Here is an 18,130-nt window from a genome sequence, read left to right as displayed (position 1 = left end):
GCAGTGTTTAACATTTCTGATTCTCAAGCCATACAGGCTTAGAGCTGCTGCCCAAATGTTTGGCTAATCTCTGCAAGCTGCAGGGCAAATAGCAGCTGAGGTTTGGTCCTGGTGCAAAGGACAGTGGGCCTGACTCTTTTTCTGGGAAATGCAAAGCAGAGTTTCTGTCCTGGTCCTCCTTAGGCTCAGGAACAGGTGTTTGTTTTCAAGCCTCTCAAGCAACACTTCATGGGGAAAAATACATGGGAAAAACCAGCATTAGACAAAGTGTCAGAGGCTGATGATGGGAAGGGGTTGCAAAATACCATTTAATCTCCTCCTGACCAAAACAGGACTGATGGCATGTAAAATGTCAGCTACAGAAGCACTGGGGTTTGGGCAAAGCTGATGCTCCTGAGCTCTCACGCTGACCTCAGCACTAGACTGGAGCCTGCTGGATTCAGTTCAGTGTGCCAAACGTGCCCCTGCCCCATCAGTTCACAGCTCAGAGGATCAGATGCTATTTTAAGGCACAGTATCCAGAGACATCAGATGCTATTTTAAACTGCCCTAACTCTGGAATGATGCCCGAGGCATGGCTGTGCTGGCTGTGCCTCTGACTGCAGAGGTCCTGCTCGAGTGCTCATGGCAATGCCTGGGACACACACACACACACACACACACACGTGTCCTGCAGGTCTGTGCCCAAATACAGCACCCAAAACACCTCAGCCTGGCACCAGGCACATCTTGGCTTTAGGTACCACAGCCAGCTCAGGACAGGCCTGCCCAGCTTACCTGGCACCAAGGCTGAGGAAGAGGAGTCCCAGGCTCTTTGCACAGACAGCAGCCAAGCTGTGGCTGCTTCCTGGTTTATCTTCCTCTATTATATTATAAATCTTATTTCCCCTAATATCAGGTTCTTATGGAAAGCACACTTTTGTCCCCACCTTGTATATCAGGCAATTTTTTTCTTCCTTTCCTGCTTTGGTACCTGTAATTTTTATTGAAGATGCTGGTAAGCAGAAAAGCCATTTTTTCCCCCAGAATCACACCTGGTGCAGGTAGGATGTGCCATAGTGCTCTGCCAGTACTGATAGGGCCTTCTGCCAGTGTAAATCACTGGCACAGAGTCACTCCATCACTGGAAGGTCCAGCCCACAACCCACCCACTGCAGAGCTGACTTTCTGTGCCCTTCCATCAGCATTGTCTGCTCCCACTGCCATCTCACCCAGACCAAAGCAGATCACCACAGCCTTCAGAAGGACACCTAGAGCAAGGAGCCAGCACTGTTAGGCAGCACTGCCTCTGCAGGCTGCATTCCTCTCCTTTCCAGGGAAAAATATCCCCCTATCCTGACCTTTGAACAGGGCAAGCAGTGTAGAGATGAGCTGCCTTGATTCCCCCCAGCCACACAGGGAGACTTGTCCTCCCATGCTCTGGGAAACACCCTGTGTATTGCCTGGATACATTTCAGTGCAATTTGTTTCATTTTGCCACTAATCTCCCATTTATTCTGATGCTATTTACCAAGTCTCATGTTCCCTTGATATCCAGATGCCTGACATAACTTTGGGGATATTCTTTTCCCCAGCACTCAGCTGAGTTAGGGGAATGACTTTTGCCTCACATGAATAGTAGACAGGAGACAGGAAAACGGTCAAAAACTCTTTACTCCTTTATTTTTCTCCTTTCATTCCCACTTTCTGTGTTTGGTGGAAAATTCCCACTCCTTTCTGTGCTTACCATGATCTCAGCATCACTGCCAGGAGTCTCCAAATACATCCTTCACTGTTAGGTTTCAAGATTTAATTAAAGAGTCCTGACTGACTTTATCTGTATTAAAAGAAACTGAAAATGTTGTAGTATCTGGTCTTTTGCAGGTCAGGTCAGCATAACTTGTTAAAATACTAAGATACTCCAGTTATCAGTTACACTTTAATAATCTCAGAGCTTTACTGTGTTTGCTGTGTTGCTATTGACTTGAGTTATAAACCCAGGTCTGAAAAACAGATTTTCCTAAATATTGTGTTAGAGTAATGGGAACTTCAAAAATATTTAGTAGAGCTAAAAATATTTTAAAATCTACGTGTTGCCTTTTTTTTTCTTTTGTAATAGGTTTATACTACAGTCGCAGCCAAAATTTTGTTCTTTCATTCACCTCAATGTCACAGACAATCATATGGTCTCAGAAGAGGCATTTCCCCTCCATCAGGATTAAGATAATATCCAGTATTCCTCATTGTTCAGGAACAATCACATTTTTTTAAAGAACACGATCAGGTTCTATCTAGTTATGTTGCTCAATGCTACAGTTGTTACTCTGTCTTGCATTTGGCTGGATTTAGTTCTGTAACTTTCAGTAAAGAGCAAAAAGACCTTCAATTAGATTACCACTGAAATTCACACATCAGAGCCTATTTACCCACAAATTTACTACATTTATCTGGCAGTTATTACTGGTTTCTAACTCAGGAGCAGAGCTGCCTTCCAGGAGGACAGCTGATGGTGCACAGGGAGCTGAAACACTCAGGAAGCACCTCCCAGGCTGTGGCGGTGCTCAGCCCTCCATTTAAGACAGAAAGGAATCTAAGAAAACACTCTCTTGGACACAATGTCAATTGCTCTTCAATTCCCCAAGGACTGTAATCTTGTTTGCCTTTTCCATCCAGCAGGGCTTTGCACAACCTTGAGGTCCCAAGAGCTCCCTCCACATTGTGTTACTGCAGAAACTGGGCATGGTTTTCTTGGGTTCCTTGGACTCTGCTATCAGTGGAGCTGAATTTGTTCAAGGATTGATTAGCACAGCAATAATTCATGGGGATACGGGGGAAATCCTCCAGTGCTGATTTTACAGACAATGAGGTCGATGATTCCGATAAATCAACTTCATTCATGCTGTCTATAAATAAGTAATGTCCCAGACTGAGAAGAAGCTGGCTCAAGATGTAATGTTGTGCTTGTTTCTAAAAGCTTTGGGAATTTCCATTCTCTTTCATCCATTTCTGGACCAAATTCATTCTGTTTTATTTTCCTAATCAACCTCCACTACTTTTGTGTTCCATGTCATGTACGTTGGCCAGCGCTGAAGTCTGACTTCTCAGTGCATTTTGAAAGTTTTAGAATATTTCATTAGAGCTGCCTGATTAAAAATATTTGGAGGACTGGTACATCTCCTCTGGTTGCTGTCTCTGAGTGGCAAATACCCAGTTGTGAAGAGCTGCATTGTTTTTTCTCTCAGGTTCCAAAAAAACTACACAGAACAAGTTGTGAATCCTCCTCTAGGATGGCACTGTCTCCATGAATCTGTTGCTGCTGCAGAATGGGACAATGGAAATGTCATTTGGTGCCAGCCTCCTTCCCCAGGGAGGCTGCAGCATGAGTCAGGATTGGGCATTTTCCCACTGGAATCTTCAAACCTGTATGGACAAGGAAGTGAGGAGTTGGTGCCCCTTAGAAATAAGAGCCCAGGGTGAAGAGCTGTCTCTAGAGGCAATGGGGAGATGTCTGGAAAGAGAACATTGAGAAGTGTTTGGATATAATTTTTCTGACCTGAAACATTCTGTTGAAAATCTTGTCACTGCATAGACAACCCCAGATTTCCCAAAACCTTTAATGTTGACTTCCAAAAATCCTTTATTGTTGACTTCCATACTCCGGGAACATTGCAGGAGTGTTCCACTCCCCTTTTGTGAGATGCCTTCAGTGGGTGTCTGAGTTACAGTCTCCAGATTTTCCACTCAGCCACAGAGTTAAAAAATAATGTAATAAAAAGGCTTGCAAATACAAAAGCCAAGAATGACTGGACTTTAGCCTTAAGAAAGGGATAAAGCACTGTAAGACTCATTAAATAATGGGGATAATCAACCAATGAGAGCTTTAGATGAGCCATTGGGGGATGACAGGTAGGAATAGGAAAGTCATGTCACCTCTGGCTAGATCATTAATGAAACCATTGCTAGACCACACTGTCTGGTCACAGCAACTGCTCAACAAAATATTTGGAAAACAGCTGCAAGAATGATTCAAGAACAAGAAAATATGCCTTGTAGATAAGCTATTTAGAGCAGAATAAATGATGCTATGAATCCTATCTGGCTTTAGAATCACTAAATGTCTGTGGCCTAAAGACAAAGCAGTGAATTCCTCACCACCTCATTAGACCAAGAGCTACAGGAGTGAAATCAGCTGAATCCCAGCCCTGGAGGCCTCTCTGTGCTCCCACCACAGGGAGCAGACTGGAAATATTTTTCAGATATTGTAAATATCAGATGGGCAGAAGTATTTGCTCAGCAGAACATAGATCTCATCCATTGATGAGGTGACAGGGAATGGTGAGGTTTACTCAGAGCCCTTCTTTTGGAAAACACTGGCTCTCAGAGATCTTCGTGTGAGTGGTGGTAGATGATTACAAGAGCAATTCAAAGCATTTAGTAAAATTTACATAAAAAGTGGGGTATTTCGGCCAATTACAGGGTAAAATAGCATGCTTTTGATTTTTTTTTCAGAAGAATGTAGCTCAGCTGCAGGGTAAGTTTGGGGTGGAACATTGATTTGGCTGTAACCAAATCTTGTTTGTCCTGAAGGAGGGAGTGGGGAAACATTCCTTGAGCATCAAATCACTGGAGTTCCTGGAGATGAGCCTTATGCATGGAAGTGAAGAAAGGCCCAGGCTGGAGTCACAGACCCTTGTTGAGCCAAGTCCTGTAACACCAGCTCTTACCTGCCCTGGGTGTGTTGGCCATGAAATATTGCAGGATTGCCTTTCAGCCAAAGAAAAAAAGGATATTTCCAAGGGCAACACTGCAAGTGAGGCTTCTGGCTAAAGTGGGAACCAGTCACAGAGCTCAGCGGACCTCATGGATTGGCCTGGATGTCTGTCCTTAAGGTCCTTCTTACTCTTTTTTTTTTTTTCCTTTTACTGTCTTCCTTTGGTGGCTGCTGGATTGTAGCATCCCCAAGGCCTTGATTTGCAGTTTTCAGAGCATTCCCAGCTTCAGTTGCAGCAGTGCCACATCTTCTGAAAGGTGGTCTACAGCAACAGAAGTTAAGTTTCCCAGACAGTGACCCAAACAAAATCAAAGCAGTGTGTGGCACCCAATCCCTGAGTTTTATTTTCTCCACCTGGATTAGCCAAAGAAAGGTATTCTAAAGAAAAATATCCCAAAATAGGATTCAGAAATGTAGATGAGGCACTTAGAAGGTGCTATAAAAATGCACTGCCCACATTCACTTTGTTTTCTGATGGAATATTCAAAGCTCCTTTTCTTAAAGCCTGGGATATGTAGTTCCAGTTCAGATACTTAGATGCCTGACCATTATGGGAACCAAAGGGAATTAGAGATCTGAATATCTTTGATCTAAATGCCTTTGAGGTATTTTTGAGTTTCAGTGCCTAGCTGGGAGAGGGATTCTCAAATTCCAGCCACAGAGACCCTTATTTAGGAGCTATGCAGTACAAAAAGAAGGCAATTTATAAAACAGATATTTGAAATCATTCTTCTTCAAACAAACTCCTACCAGAACACTCCTGTTCCATCTAGTGTAAGCTCCATAGAGCATCTGTAGAGTGGAGGGAAATTCCCAGTTCATTACAAGAGATTTCACAAAACTGCATTTAGGAAGGAAGGAAAAATGTTACCCAGTGAGCAAACACACAGTCAGTATCCCCAGGGACATCAGCTGCTGGAGAACAGACCACATTCACTGTATCAGGAACTTCACCTCACAGAAATTACCCTGAAAAGTGCCTTAGAAGGAACTTGCTGACCAAGATCTGTCCTTTTGCCCATGCTCTGGTTTTATCCTTTTTTCCCAGATGAAAAAGAAACAGACTTGGGCATTTCTAGTGCCAGCAGGTCAACCAGAAGTGCAGCTGTTCTCATACTGTGGCCATCCCTGGGAGCGTTCAAGGTCAGGCTGGATGGGGCATTGAGCAACCTGGTCTAGTGCCAGATATCCCTGCCATGGCAGGGGGCTTGGAGCTAGATTGTCTTTAAGGTCCCTTCCACCACAATCATTTTATCATATTTTGATTATTCTGAGTTCAGTAATATGCACGAGGTACATAGTGAACAGTCAAATGCACAGATTAATACTCAGAGGTTGCTGCCTGGGGCAGAAGATGCCCTTGTAAAAATCTGAGGCTTGAAGCAGTCCAATTTGCCCAAAACCACGAGAAACTCTTTCCACCCAGGCAGGTGCCACCATCTCTGCTTGCTCACAGGCTCCTGGCTTCTCTCTCTGAAGCAGCTGGACCTTAATTTGTTGGCAGGAAGGCACTGGAATAAATAGATGACTTTTCCCGTCTGATGTCACATCAGACACTGCTTGGCTCTTGTGTGTATTCTGGCTGGGGGTTTCACAGTCTTTGGGTTCTGCAAGCACTTCTTCACTGGCATGGAAAAAATCCCCTGATGTGCAAATCCATTCTCCCATGCCACAGCTAAGCATGGCTGAGATATTGCGTCCTAGCTTGGTGTCATACAGAGATTTATGTGTTGCTTTGCTCCATTAATCAAAGTGAAGGTGTTCTGAGAGTTCAGCAGACAATTTATGTCCCATTTCTGTCAGAGCAGTGAACATTGCTGCTGTCTGGCTGAAGGGCTCTTCCACGGGTGCAGTTCACTCCCTAAAAGTTACCAAACAAAGCACAACAGGAGGAGAGTTTGGCAAAGATTGGCCACTGACAGGTGGATCTGGGGCAACCTGGGCATCGAGAATATCAATGACAATTGTCACATTGTCCCCAGAAACACAAACTAAACACAGATTTAAAACAGAGCTCCCAGCTCAGACCAGTTCATGCTCCACACACCAGGTCCATCCCATACAAAGTCCATCTACACTTTGTCCTTCTGCTGTGGTGGTCAAGCTCTGTGTTGAGGTTCATTAGCAGAACCCCAGACACACAGACCTGTGACAAAGCCTTGGAAGTGACCCAAAATAGCTATTCAAACTCTAGTAAGCAATACCCAGCTAATTTATGACCTAGAAATCATTTTTTATGCAGTATTTTATACATTCTGCACTTGGTTAAAACCACCTAGTGAAGGGAGAGGAACATCTGCCCTGCTGCATCATCTGGTGGAACCCAGACTGGAGAGAAATGAGGGCCAGGACTGTGCAAATATTCAGCCTCATATTAATGCACTCCCTACTGCAGTCAGTGTTAGAGGCCAGGTTGTTTCAGCTTAATCAATACATCAATACAGTCAGTAAATGACAAAGAGAGTTCATATTTGTCCTGTTACTCCAAGACTGCTCATAAAGTCGAGTTCACAATCCCATAAAGGAGCCTGCATTACCCCAGTGGCTGGGAAGGAATTCCGCATTGGCTTCCCATAGGCCTGTCCACAGAGAGAACAGGAAAAGATAGTAACAGGGTAAGTAAGAGTAAACTGGAATAAAGCCAAAAGTAAGGCCTACAAATCCAGCAGGGCAATCTCAGCTCATAAATATGACCCACCAAGTGGATACTCTGAATATACTTTTGCCTGACAGAGGCAGACTGATAAACTAGTGGTATAAAAACACCACAAAGTTTTCACAGGCAAAAGCCATTTATTTCACAAGCAAAAGCCATCTATTTTCACATCTGTTTTGCCTGCTTGGAAGTGTGGTGGAAATTTTAGCACCAATCCATTAATCTGGACATCACTGTTTCAAGAGCCAGGGATCATTTAATTTGCCAGTGTGAGCCATTTGGTCCCCACTGCATTCAGAGCCAGGAATCCAAAGACAACACTCAAGGTTTAGCTAACAAGGCAGTTTTGCTGGGGTGGTAGCTGCAAATTCAGAGGTGATATGGGCAGGAAGAATATCCTCTGATGATGAAACAGGTTAAAAAAATCGACAAGAAAGAAAATATAAAGTTTGATGGGCAAAAGAAAAAGCAGGGGAGGGGGGAAAAAGAGGAAAAAGTAAAAACAGAAAGAAAGAGAGAAAAAGAAAGAGAGAAAAAGTAAAAATATAGGACTGATGCCATACAGAAATTCACAGCAGGACACATAAGGGACAAGATGTAGAAGCAGAATTAAATGTGATATGCAAGCTGGGTAGACTCAGGATGTATTTCTCCAAGAGCCCTTGCAATTCTTATCCCTTGTGTGGGAGAAGAGTAATGGTAGGACACCACCAATCTCTTTATTCCCCCTCAGCATTTCCCAGAGGTGACCAGGAGCCAAACTGCACTGCACAAGCCATCAATCACTGCTCAGTGTGTGGCTCCACAGACCTGCTGCAAAACATCCACCGTGACTTCATGGACCACAAAGCACAGATAAGAGTCGAGGAGTTAAATCCTTCTGGCAGAGCTAGCACACTCGAGGTGGACAGATCCTCTATCCAAACAGCTTATCTCCAAACCATATTAATTACTGGAACACGGCAGCAATTTGTATCTGCACCAGGGCTTTTTGCCAGTGCAGCTCTCTCAGTCAGATGCCACCAAGAAAGAGATGGGCCAGCAAAGCTTCACAGCAGAGTAAATTTCAGTGCAGCTTTTAAGCATTTAAGCACTGAAGACATCTTTGAAGCAGGACCCAACCCAGTCTGCCTGTGCTGAGGGTGAGCCAGCAGGAGAGGCAGAGCTGGATAACCCTGTCAGCACTGATGTATGGCACATGTCTCTTCAGATTCATCAGAAACATCAGCTGGCCTGCACCTCCATGTGCCTCACAGCTGTCCTTAGAGCATCCTGCTTTGAGGAAGGAGCTCTGCAGGCTCCATGCACATTCCACCAAGGACTGACAGTGCAACTGCTGCTCGCAGTCCTAAAGACCTCCTGAACAGCACCTCAGCCAGCTGTGCACTGCAGCTGGAAAATTGCCTTCAGCTGAAGGGTACATCTTCCCAGCTGGTCCTTGAGCAGAGTAAAATCTTCAGAGCAGGTCTGGCTCCTGCATTTCTTGGCACAAGGGTGGATTGGAGGCTTGCCAAGGTTGCAGCTGGGGGAAAAAGAAGCACATTTCCCCCTGCCTCCGGTGAGCTGTGCTGACCACCTGTAACCCCCACTGCTTCTGAGAAGGCAGCTAAGAAAAGCAGGAGTGCTGCCAGTAACTTACACAGTTCATAGCCCTGCTGGAGCATTCTGGGATTCCCTACAGCACAAGAAGTTGAAAACCACGGCGCCAGGGAGGATTATTTTAAATTATTTCATTCAAGTCAGGTTGAAGGAAGAGGATGGCGTATCTGGACTGTCTCCTGTCAGTGTTGGTGCCCATTCCCCACTCGTGTACTTCTTCCCCAAGGTGATCCACCCTTGGGCATCCATGCCCAGTGTCCATGAGTTCCTTGGGAGCTGCAGAGTGCAGAGCTACCTTGGAGATGAGGAGAGGGAGCTCTCTCCCTTCCCCACCTCCTCCTGCAGTGCACATCACAAGGCAGCCCCAGCAGTGGGCGAGTGCAGCCCATCCTGCTCTCATCAGCAAGTCTGGTCCTTGCTGAGCATTTGTACTTCCAGGATGTCAGGTTTGCTCTCTTTATGTGCTGACAACACTACTGTGTCTATGCAAGCAAATAAAGCTCCTGAATAGTCAGCCTGTCCAGTCACACTGGCAGAGACTTTCAGTCCAAGATATTTCAAACAGAACATTGTTCCCCAGTGCAGGAGGTATTAAATTCCATAATTTTGTAGCTGCTTTTCTACTACAAATTTTATCACCAAACAAACAAACAAACAAATCAGCAAGATACTGTGTGATGTTTTCAAGTCTCTTTTATTTTTATTGTCCAAAATAACTATTTCTCTTTTCCAGCCCTCATTAATTGCAAGTTGTGATCACCTGATGGGCACCAGTCTGAGCCTCTTCCCCCATTCCTGACAAAGTTTTATGTTCATTCTCATGTTCTTCCACTTGTCCTCATGTTTAAAAAAATTAATAGTCCATATGCTGCAACAATATAATTATTTTAAGCAACCTTCCTGACAAATGTTTGAAGGCTTCCTGTTGACTAATGGGTGGAACTGGACTGCCCCTCTTTCTTTCCAGTTGAGTAGTAATGATTCAAGCAGATTAACTGGTTAAATAAATGTCATTAACCCAGATCATGTCCTTTACAAGAAATAACACTGCTTACAGGAATCAGCTAATAATGGGGTTCATCCAAAGGCAATGAGAAAATATTTTTGTCAATGTCAAAATTTGTCAATGGGCTCAAAATGAAGTTCAACGTGATTTCTGCTAAAGGAGTAAATATGCTGCATGTGATCAACAAACTAAGCTTTCCTTCATTTGCAACAGAATGTGGTCAACATCCCTGAAAATATTCAATATTCTCCTCCTTCCTGTCCTTCAAATCATCCACCACATAGCCCCAGGTACTAAACACTGCCCTTCACCTGTGATGGCAGAGAGCAGGACAGCTGCACCCCCAGTGAGACCCACCAAACACCAGCCACTGCTGAATGCTTCATCATTGCACAGCCTGGAAGAAATAAAATAATAAAAGACCCTCCCAATGATCCACGACCAACCCACCCCAATGCCCGTGGTGGGGAGGCAGGAATCCTGTGCTTTCAAGCCCAGGATGCTCAGTTGGTGGCTGCAGAGACAGGCAAATGTCCCCCTGCCTCTGACCCTGATGGCAGCAGTGTGTGCAGCTCATCACCCCTGGCTGCCTGTACAGAAATAAGATCTTGGTATAAAGGATTTGCTTTTGTTGGGACTTAGGTTGCCTTCAGTTTGGGTTGGATAGATGGGCTGGGTTCAGGATGCCCAACGGAGGACACGTGCTGATGTGTCTGTTGGCATTTTGGGATTGAAACACATCAAAATGAGGTCACTGGCCTGTGCATAAACATTTCTTGCTTCTCTCTTCCAGTAACCGTGACTGTGGGAGGACAACAACACTTGCTGGGGCTTTATGACACTGCAGGACAGGTAAAGGACTGCAAAACATTTATCATTTTCCTTCCCCATGGTTTGTTTGTTGCTATCATGCACTGGGGTTTGTTGTTCATAATGTTTGTGGACTTTGCTGGGGGTTTTTTCACAAATAATAACAATCAGGTTTGAGTTGTAATGGTTAAACTGCTGATCTTCTCCCTTTTGTTTCCATTCTTTTTCAGCAGTAAAATACACACAAATACATTCATCCCTAAGACTGTGTCTTGCCCAATCAAAAAAACAAAGCCTGATGAGACTGTGCAACCCCCCCATATATCCACCTCCTACTGCAAATACAATGTTTTGTGTAATCAGTGTTTTCTTACCTTTACCACATGGTGGCATTGAAGATACAGAGAATAATTCCCATTTTTGAGATCAGAAAACTGGTATAATTCAGCACCAGTCACCAGCTGTTGACTTTTTAAGTGGTAACCCAGCCAGATTTGCATCCATCCCAACATCCCAACATTCTTCTCCCAGGACAAGGGTGTCATTACAAGAGAGTCTGTGTCCCATGCTTACTTACATTTAGAATTCTCTTGCTGTTTCCACTGTCTACACTCTGATATGGTGTGATTGCACTCAAAGCTTGCAGAATAATTTCACTCCCCTGGAGAAGAGGAGAAATTATTTCTCACTGCTTTGCTCTGCCAGCAGAAGGGCAGAAGGAAGTACAGGGAGTAATTCTTTTTTTGTGGTTAAATTTCCATCTCCCGACTCCAAATGCCAGTGAGTGACAAAATCAAGAAAGGGACATAGTCTGCACAAAAACCTGCAAAAAATCATCTGCTGAGAGCAGAGGGAGGAGGTTCCAGGTTCCTCACAGACTGGGAATGTTGTAACCCACATCCACCAGCTCCTCCAGTCACAGCTGACACTGAAGCCAGCAGGAGAGAAAGCAGATTTGGGAACTTGCTTCACTCCCTCTGGTTCCAGCAGCCCTGGATGCAGGGCTTTGCTTTCACCTCTTCTTGGCTGTACCACTTTTGGCCATGGCTGACTGCTATGAAAGGCACAAACAGTGCAGAAGGAGACCCTCCTGTCTGCAAAAGGCCACTTCTGGCAGAATATACTTTGCAGCACTATGCAGAGAGATCAAAAAACCCCCACTAGAACAGACTGTCACTTCCAGAAAAACCTGCACTCAGCAGAACTGGGGCTTTGATGCTTTGGGTTTCACTTTCTTTAATTTTATTCTTATCATGTTTCTGTAGGCAGCATGAGTCTTAGCTGCTTTGGTGGCCCTTACAGACCACACATCTTTCCTATCCACATGGTGCAAACAGATGATTCAACAGACAATCCCAAAATATGACCCAAGCCCTTGCCCCATGTCCAAATCCTGTTCAGTCTTTTATTCTGTGTCCACAGAGCTCAGAGCCTGTGCCACAATCCATCAGCCCTGCAAGCCTTTGCAAGGCAGACTGGAGTTATATTCAGTTCCCAGTCACTTTTCACCCCGTGCCTTAATATTCCTACTTGTTTTGTAGGGCTGACAGTTCCACCTGCCACCCATTCCCACAGCAACACCTCCTCTCATTTGTCCTCCTGAGCCAGAAGGAACACTCAGCTCTCTCTTTGACAAGCCTCACCCCTCCATCCATTCCTCACCAGTTTGCCATCCCCTGCTTCCAACTAGACAGTTCACCACCTGCCTCCAAACCCTTTTTCCAGCTCACCAAGCTCAGATCCCTTCCAAACCCTGCTCCAGAGGACGTGGTCATCTAGCCAGAGCTCAGAGAGTGAATCAGCCCTTGATGCCTGGATTGTCCCCGTGGAGGCTGGAGGGATGATGCTTCCCACATGCTCCAGTTATAACAACAGATCATCTGGGTTGTTTCCTCCCTCCTTCTCCTTGTGCCGTGTGGCTTTCCAAAGGCATCAGTGTGAAGTCATAGCCAGAAATAGCCCTTGACACTGCGATGCTATAAAACACATGCTAATGAAATAACAATTGAAAAATGCACTCCTGCAGCAGGACCCTCTGTCAGCCTGAAGGGAGAGCTGGCAGAGACCCCAGATTTGAGGTATCTGGCTTTCTGTATCCCTGGCACAAATGGTCCTAGGAGGAAAAAACTGTGGTCTTTTTGCTGGGCTGGACTCAGGTGCAAAATGCTTTAGCAGAGTGTACAAGAGATCAGCACAGCCACAACATAAAAACAAAAAAAAAGCCAATTCTGCTGCATTTTTGGGCCCAAACACTGCTGAGCTGATGGCCGTGGTGGAGGGGAAGGAGCAGCACCAACTGATCTTGGTCCTGGCAAGTCACAGGCAAATAACTCAGCAGGACCAGGTCTGGCACTGGCATTTCCAGGCAAACCAGTGGCCAGGCAACGTTAACTGGGAAATCTCGAGCTCCCTAAATAGCAGGCAGCACAATGCAAGCACGAGCTGGGAAAATAAACAAATAAAAATAAATTATTGATCAGCCACAGCCCAAGCCCACAAGGATTCAAGTCCCTTCCCAAACACGACTGTCACTTGCTAGAGCAGCCCTCCCTGGATGGGCCCCATACCCATGCAAATTTTCAGTCCCTTTTTTACATTATTTGTGTGGCTGACCATCTCTGAAGGAGAAATTGCCCAGTAGGGCTGTCTTTTCTAAAGGTCTATTGTAAGGTTTTATTTTATTTTATTTTATTTTATTTTATTTTATTTTATTTTATTTTATTTTATTTTGTGGTAGAGAGAAGGGGTCATTGTCTGATGTGGTCTGGAGGATCCTGTTCACGTACAGGAGTCCAGATTGACTCTTATCCATGATATTTGTGTTTTAATCTGTCTGTGAAAAATCCCATGTGCCCTGCTGGGAGGTGAGACCTCTCCTATGAGATGCATGGCCGTCCCTGCTTACAACTTATATTATGCTCTGTGCCAATAGCTCAGATCAGGAATGATCTTCCTGAAAAAGGAATTTCTAGGGATTTGGAAGGTATAAGGAAAATGAAATTAAATGCGTGCTCCTGGAGCTGTCACAGCCAAGCAGAGCGCTCATGGTTTTAATCTGTAGTTTTAATGGTACAGTAAGTCCCAGCCCCTCTAAATATGCACGTCTGGAATATTGAAAATTGCTATATTTAGCCAATTTCTTCCCAAAAACTCCTAGATGAGCATTCCTTGAGGCTTGCTGCCACCACGTGGCTGGCTCAGGAGCTAAACCAAAAGCACAGAAAGGATCTTTGCCCAGCAGCCGGTATCAGCCCGAGGTGGCTGTGCCACAATCAGCCTCAGGTTTGATGTTCTGGCTTCAAATAATGTCCCATAATCAGGCCAGGCTTTCCTAACCCACAGCATCCACATAAAACTGTCTCTACAACGCAATTTCTCTGCTTATCCCATCACCTTGGCATCCTCTTTGTCTCTGTTAACCTCTGCTGGGAGCTGGCTGCCATCCCCAGAGCCTTGGATAAATCTCCTGTCACTGACTTTTCTTCTTCATGAACTGCATCACTGGTGTACCCAAAAAATCTCTGAGGGGCTTTTTCCTGCTATTCCTTGAAGGTAGAGAATCCACTTTCTTGGAGGTGATACATCCAAACATTTCTCTTCCTGTAAATCCTTCTTCAGATCTTTCTATGCCATTGGAAAAATGCAGTTATGCCACTTGAAAAATACTCTGTTTTTACCCCAGATATCATGGCTGTGAGGGCTGGAGGTAGTAAATGAGAATTTATTCTTCCTGTCAGAGTAGGTTTGGGACAATAAACATCCAGTTAGACAAAACAAAACATTCTGTTTGTGTTTTAGGATGCTTTTTGAAACTTCTCTTTCATGACACAGAGCTAAATTTGGGCTCATGCTTCCTTTCAGAATGAATAATTAAATTTTGGGGGATTTTTTTTAGAAATGGTTGGTGCAAACTGGTGTTGAGTAATTCATTGGTATATTTTGGAAAGTAGCGTTGATTCAAATGTAGTCTGCATCAACTTATTAGTATATAGTCAGTGAAAAAGAGACTTCAGAAAGGTGATTTGCCAGTCTCACTTCACAATTTAAGCCCTCTCATTCGCTGACCCAATCAAAGCAAGGCAGAACTAAGTCTGCACTAAAACATCATCTGTTCTGACACACACTGATACAGCCCTGCATCACTTTCTCCTGCAGGACAGACAGCAGCTTGCATTGTTCCTGCCTCTAATGTGGGCTTCCCCTGCCTAAAATAAATGTTCTTGAGTCTGAGAAACAGCACCCAGGTGTCTTTTTCCCCCCTTTTATTAGATTTATTTCCTTTTATTAACTAGTCTGTATCTGCAAAGCAAATCACACCAATTGAATTTTCACACAGTTATAGCCAAAAGTGACCAGACTGCAGAGATCTGAGACTTGTCCTGAATGCAGAAACTATAAACTGCAGATCTACATCGCAGCCAGGCTTGACAGCAGCATGTATTATTGTTTCCCACACTCCAGCTTTGTGTTCCTTTCCCCTTTTTTCAATTCTGGAACCCTTAAAAAAGCCTTTGGAACAGATGTATCCCCTCCAAAAAGCATCTGTTTCATTGCACTGAAGTTTCCTAAGAGGTTACATTGAATAGTACCCACAGACACAGCTACAAATGCTCCCACTGTCAGAAAGAGCCAGGCTATCCCTTTCACATGGCTTGCAAAACCTCTGCTTGCTCTCAGCTTCTCAAGCCTGAAAACAGACCTAAATTCTTCCCTGAAACTCAGCTATCAAAGCCAGCTAATGACATATCTCAGCTGTGATTCGAGTGTTTGAAAATTCACCTTCTTCACCACTAGCCCATGGAGAAAACATCCCTCCTTCCACCACCCATGGCCTGTGGAAACTCTAAATCACCCACAGTGAGTACCCAGGTACTGCAGGCTGGATTTGATCTGCTTTTTGCTTTCAGGATGAGTGCACCCTGCAGGACTGTTCAGCATCACCTTCTGCACCACCATCCCCACAGACAGCACAAACAAGACTTGTTCACACAGTCACAGGATGGTTGAGCTGGAAGGGACCTTCAAAATTATCTCATTTCACACACACACATCCCACCAGGGATAGGGACACTTTTCAATAGACCAGGTTACTCACAGCCATCCAATATGGCTTTGGACACTTCCAAAGATGGGGCATTTTCAGCTCTTTTTGGTAAAATGCTGATAAATCAGCACCCTTGTCCTGTGAGGGGTAGTTCCTCCCACCTCCAGCAGCCACCTGGAGCTTAGAAGTATGAATGAGTATGTCACCCTGTTCTTATAAATTCTTCTAAGTCTTCTGATGTTTACATTCTTGTAACGAACTTTCTCACGCACTTTATGTAAATAATTATTGGTTTTGCATTCCTTCTGGAGTAAAAAAAATTGATAGACTGTTATCTTGTCCAGTGTCATTGGAGAGGTGGCACTGTCCTCCTCCAATCCACTGTCACTTTTAAAAATCTATAAATGTTACAGTTAGAAAATAAACTTCCCTTCTTTTTACCTGAGAAATCCCAGTGTGTGTGCTGTTTTATTTCATGTCCTAAAGCCACAAGTATGGACAGTGCTGGCCACTTCATCAAACCCAACGTGACACCCTCCCTTGCAGCCATCCCCTCCTTGTGACACTCTTGCTGTTGTCCCCTGGCAGGAGGATTACAACCAGCTGAGACCCCTGTCCTACCCCAACACAGACGTGTTCCTGATCTGCTTCTCCGTGGTGAATCCTGCCTCCTACCACAACGTGCAGGAGGAGTGGGTGCCTGAGCTGAAGGTCTGCATGCCCAACGTGCCTTATGTCCTCATAGGAACACAGGTAAAGCTTCTCCTGAGCATCTGGAAAGGTTTCCTATTTAATTCATAGGAAATTCAGCCAGATTTTCCCATTAGAGGAAATTTCAGGGACTGGGAATGGAATCCAATGTGCAGGTGTCCAGTCTGGCAAAGCTCATCCCATCTTTTTATTCAAATGTATATTAATGTGTCACAAATACCTATAGGGAGAAAAGTTTTCATACAGGTCTCAAATGAGGAAGGAAAAAAACCATCAAGGTTTGTGGCTAGAAGATGAAGCTAAACTTCAAACTAAACTTTAAGAATGGTAGTAATCAGCCAAATGACATGGGAAGGAAGTAGCCTCCCTTCATGCTTTTGCATCAACATTACAACTGGTGACTCACCATCCTGCTTGTGTTATAGTGATTGTCAGACTGAATGATCAAATCCCTTTATTTTGGCCTTAAAATCTATTAATCTGTCAATCAAATAAAAATGCCTTAAATACGGGTTTGTTACCAAGACACAGAGAGGATAGAGACTGTGAGGGTAGGAATACAACCACATGGAAAATGTCAGAGAACTGGACAGTAACCTAAGTCAAATTAAAGAAACAGATCAAATTCTCATCAAAACCAAAGTCCTCATGCCACAGGAAAGGCAAATAATTCAAACAATGGCTTTGTTTTCTACAATGGAATAATTTAAAACACCCATTTAAAAATAAAAGCATTACCCTTTGAATCACACAGTCTGAAAATGGATAGGTTTGAAATGCCAGAATACTTTGATGTTTCCCGTGGAAACAAAGGATTTTGTTTCAAGTCAGACTGAGCTGTGTCTCTCTGGCCTGTCAGGGTGGGGTTTGGGTGATGCAGTGCAGGGTTGCAGCAGCTTCCCCTGCCAGTGGGGTTCTTTCCTGTACCACACCCATCTGAGCTGGGGCCCAATAACCTGCAAAGAACTAATTCATGGTAAAATTAAAAAATTTAAAAAAATAAAAAGGTGAGTAAATGTGCAATTCACTTCTGAAGTATCACCTGAGTTGAGGAGTGATAAGAGATGCCCTGATGTAAAGCCATGAGTATCCGCCTCAAGAATTACAGCACAGATTTTGTGTATTTTGCACTAGATTGACCTCCGGGATGATCCCAAAACTTTGGCGCGGCTGCTTTACATGAAGGAGAAACCACTCACCTATGAGCACGGAGTGAAGCTGGCAAAGGAGGTAACAGCTTCTTCTGATGCCACATGAGGCTGACTGATCACAGCTTTCCTCTGGGTTTCTTTCCTTCAAAGCTCCCCCAAGGCCCCTTGGTCCCAGGCAGAGATTGGAGCCTCTGTTCAAACAGGCTGGACCCCTTGTGACTCCTGAGCCTGCACTTCTGCTGTAATGTTAGTGGGAACATAGAATATCCTGAGTGGGAAGGGTCCCAAAAGGGTAAATGATTCCAGCTCCTGGGCACGCACATGGCAACCCCAAAAATCACACCATGTGTCAGAGAGAATGGTCCAAACACTTCTGATCTCTGGCAGGTGCCATGACCAAGCT

The 18,130-nt window shown here is 44.5% G+C and overlaps 1 protein-coding gene across 2 annotated transcripts in view; it reads left to right on the top strand.

Moving 5' to 3' along the window:
- Nucleotides 1-18,130, top strand: part of RHOJ (ras homolog family member J) — a 60,599-nt gene that overhangs the window by 33,842 nt on the left and 8,627 nt on the right. For both annotated transcript variants that reach the window (XR_010364071.1, XM_064422929.1), the window contains exons 2-4: nt 10,805-10,863; nt 16,454-16,618; nt 17,711-17,806. Coding sequence is in view for 1 of the 2 variants with exons in the window: in XM_064422929.1 (XP_064278999.1) it covers nt 10,805-10,863; nt 16,454-16,618; nt 17,711-17,806 (320 nt within the window). In the remaining variant the exon portion in view is untranslated. The remainder of the gene's footprint in view (nt 1-10,804; nt 10,864-16,453; nt 16,619-17,710; nt 17,807-18,130) is intronic.

This window comes from Passer domesticus, chromosome 6, assembly GCF_036417665.1.
Source record: "Passer domesticus isolate bPasDom1 chromosome 6, bPasDom1.hap1, whole genome shotgun sequence".
NCBI classification, from domain to species: domain Eukaryota; kingdom Metazoa; phylum Chordata; class Aves; order Passeriformes; family Passeridae; genus Passer; species Passer domesticus.
Note: the sequence above shows the minus strand (reverse complement) of the source record. Positions and strands in the feature narration are given on the sequence as shown.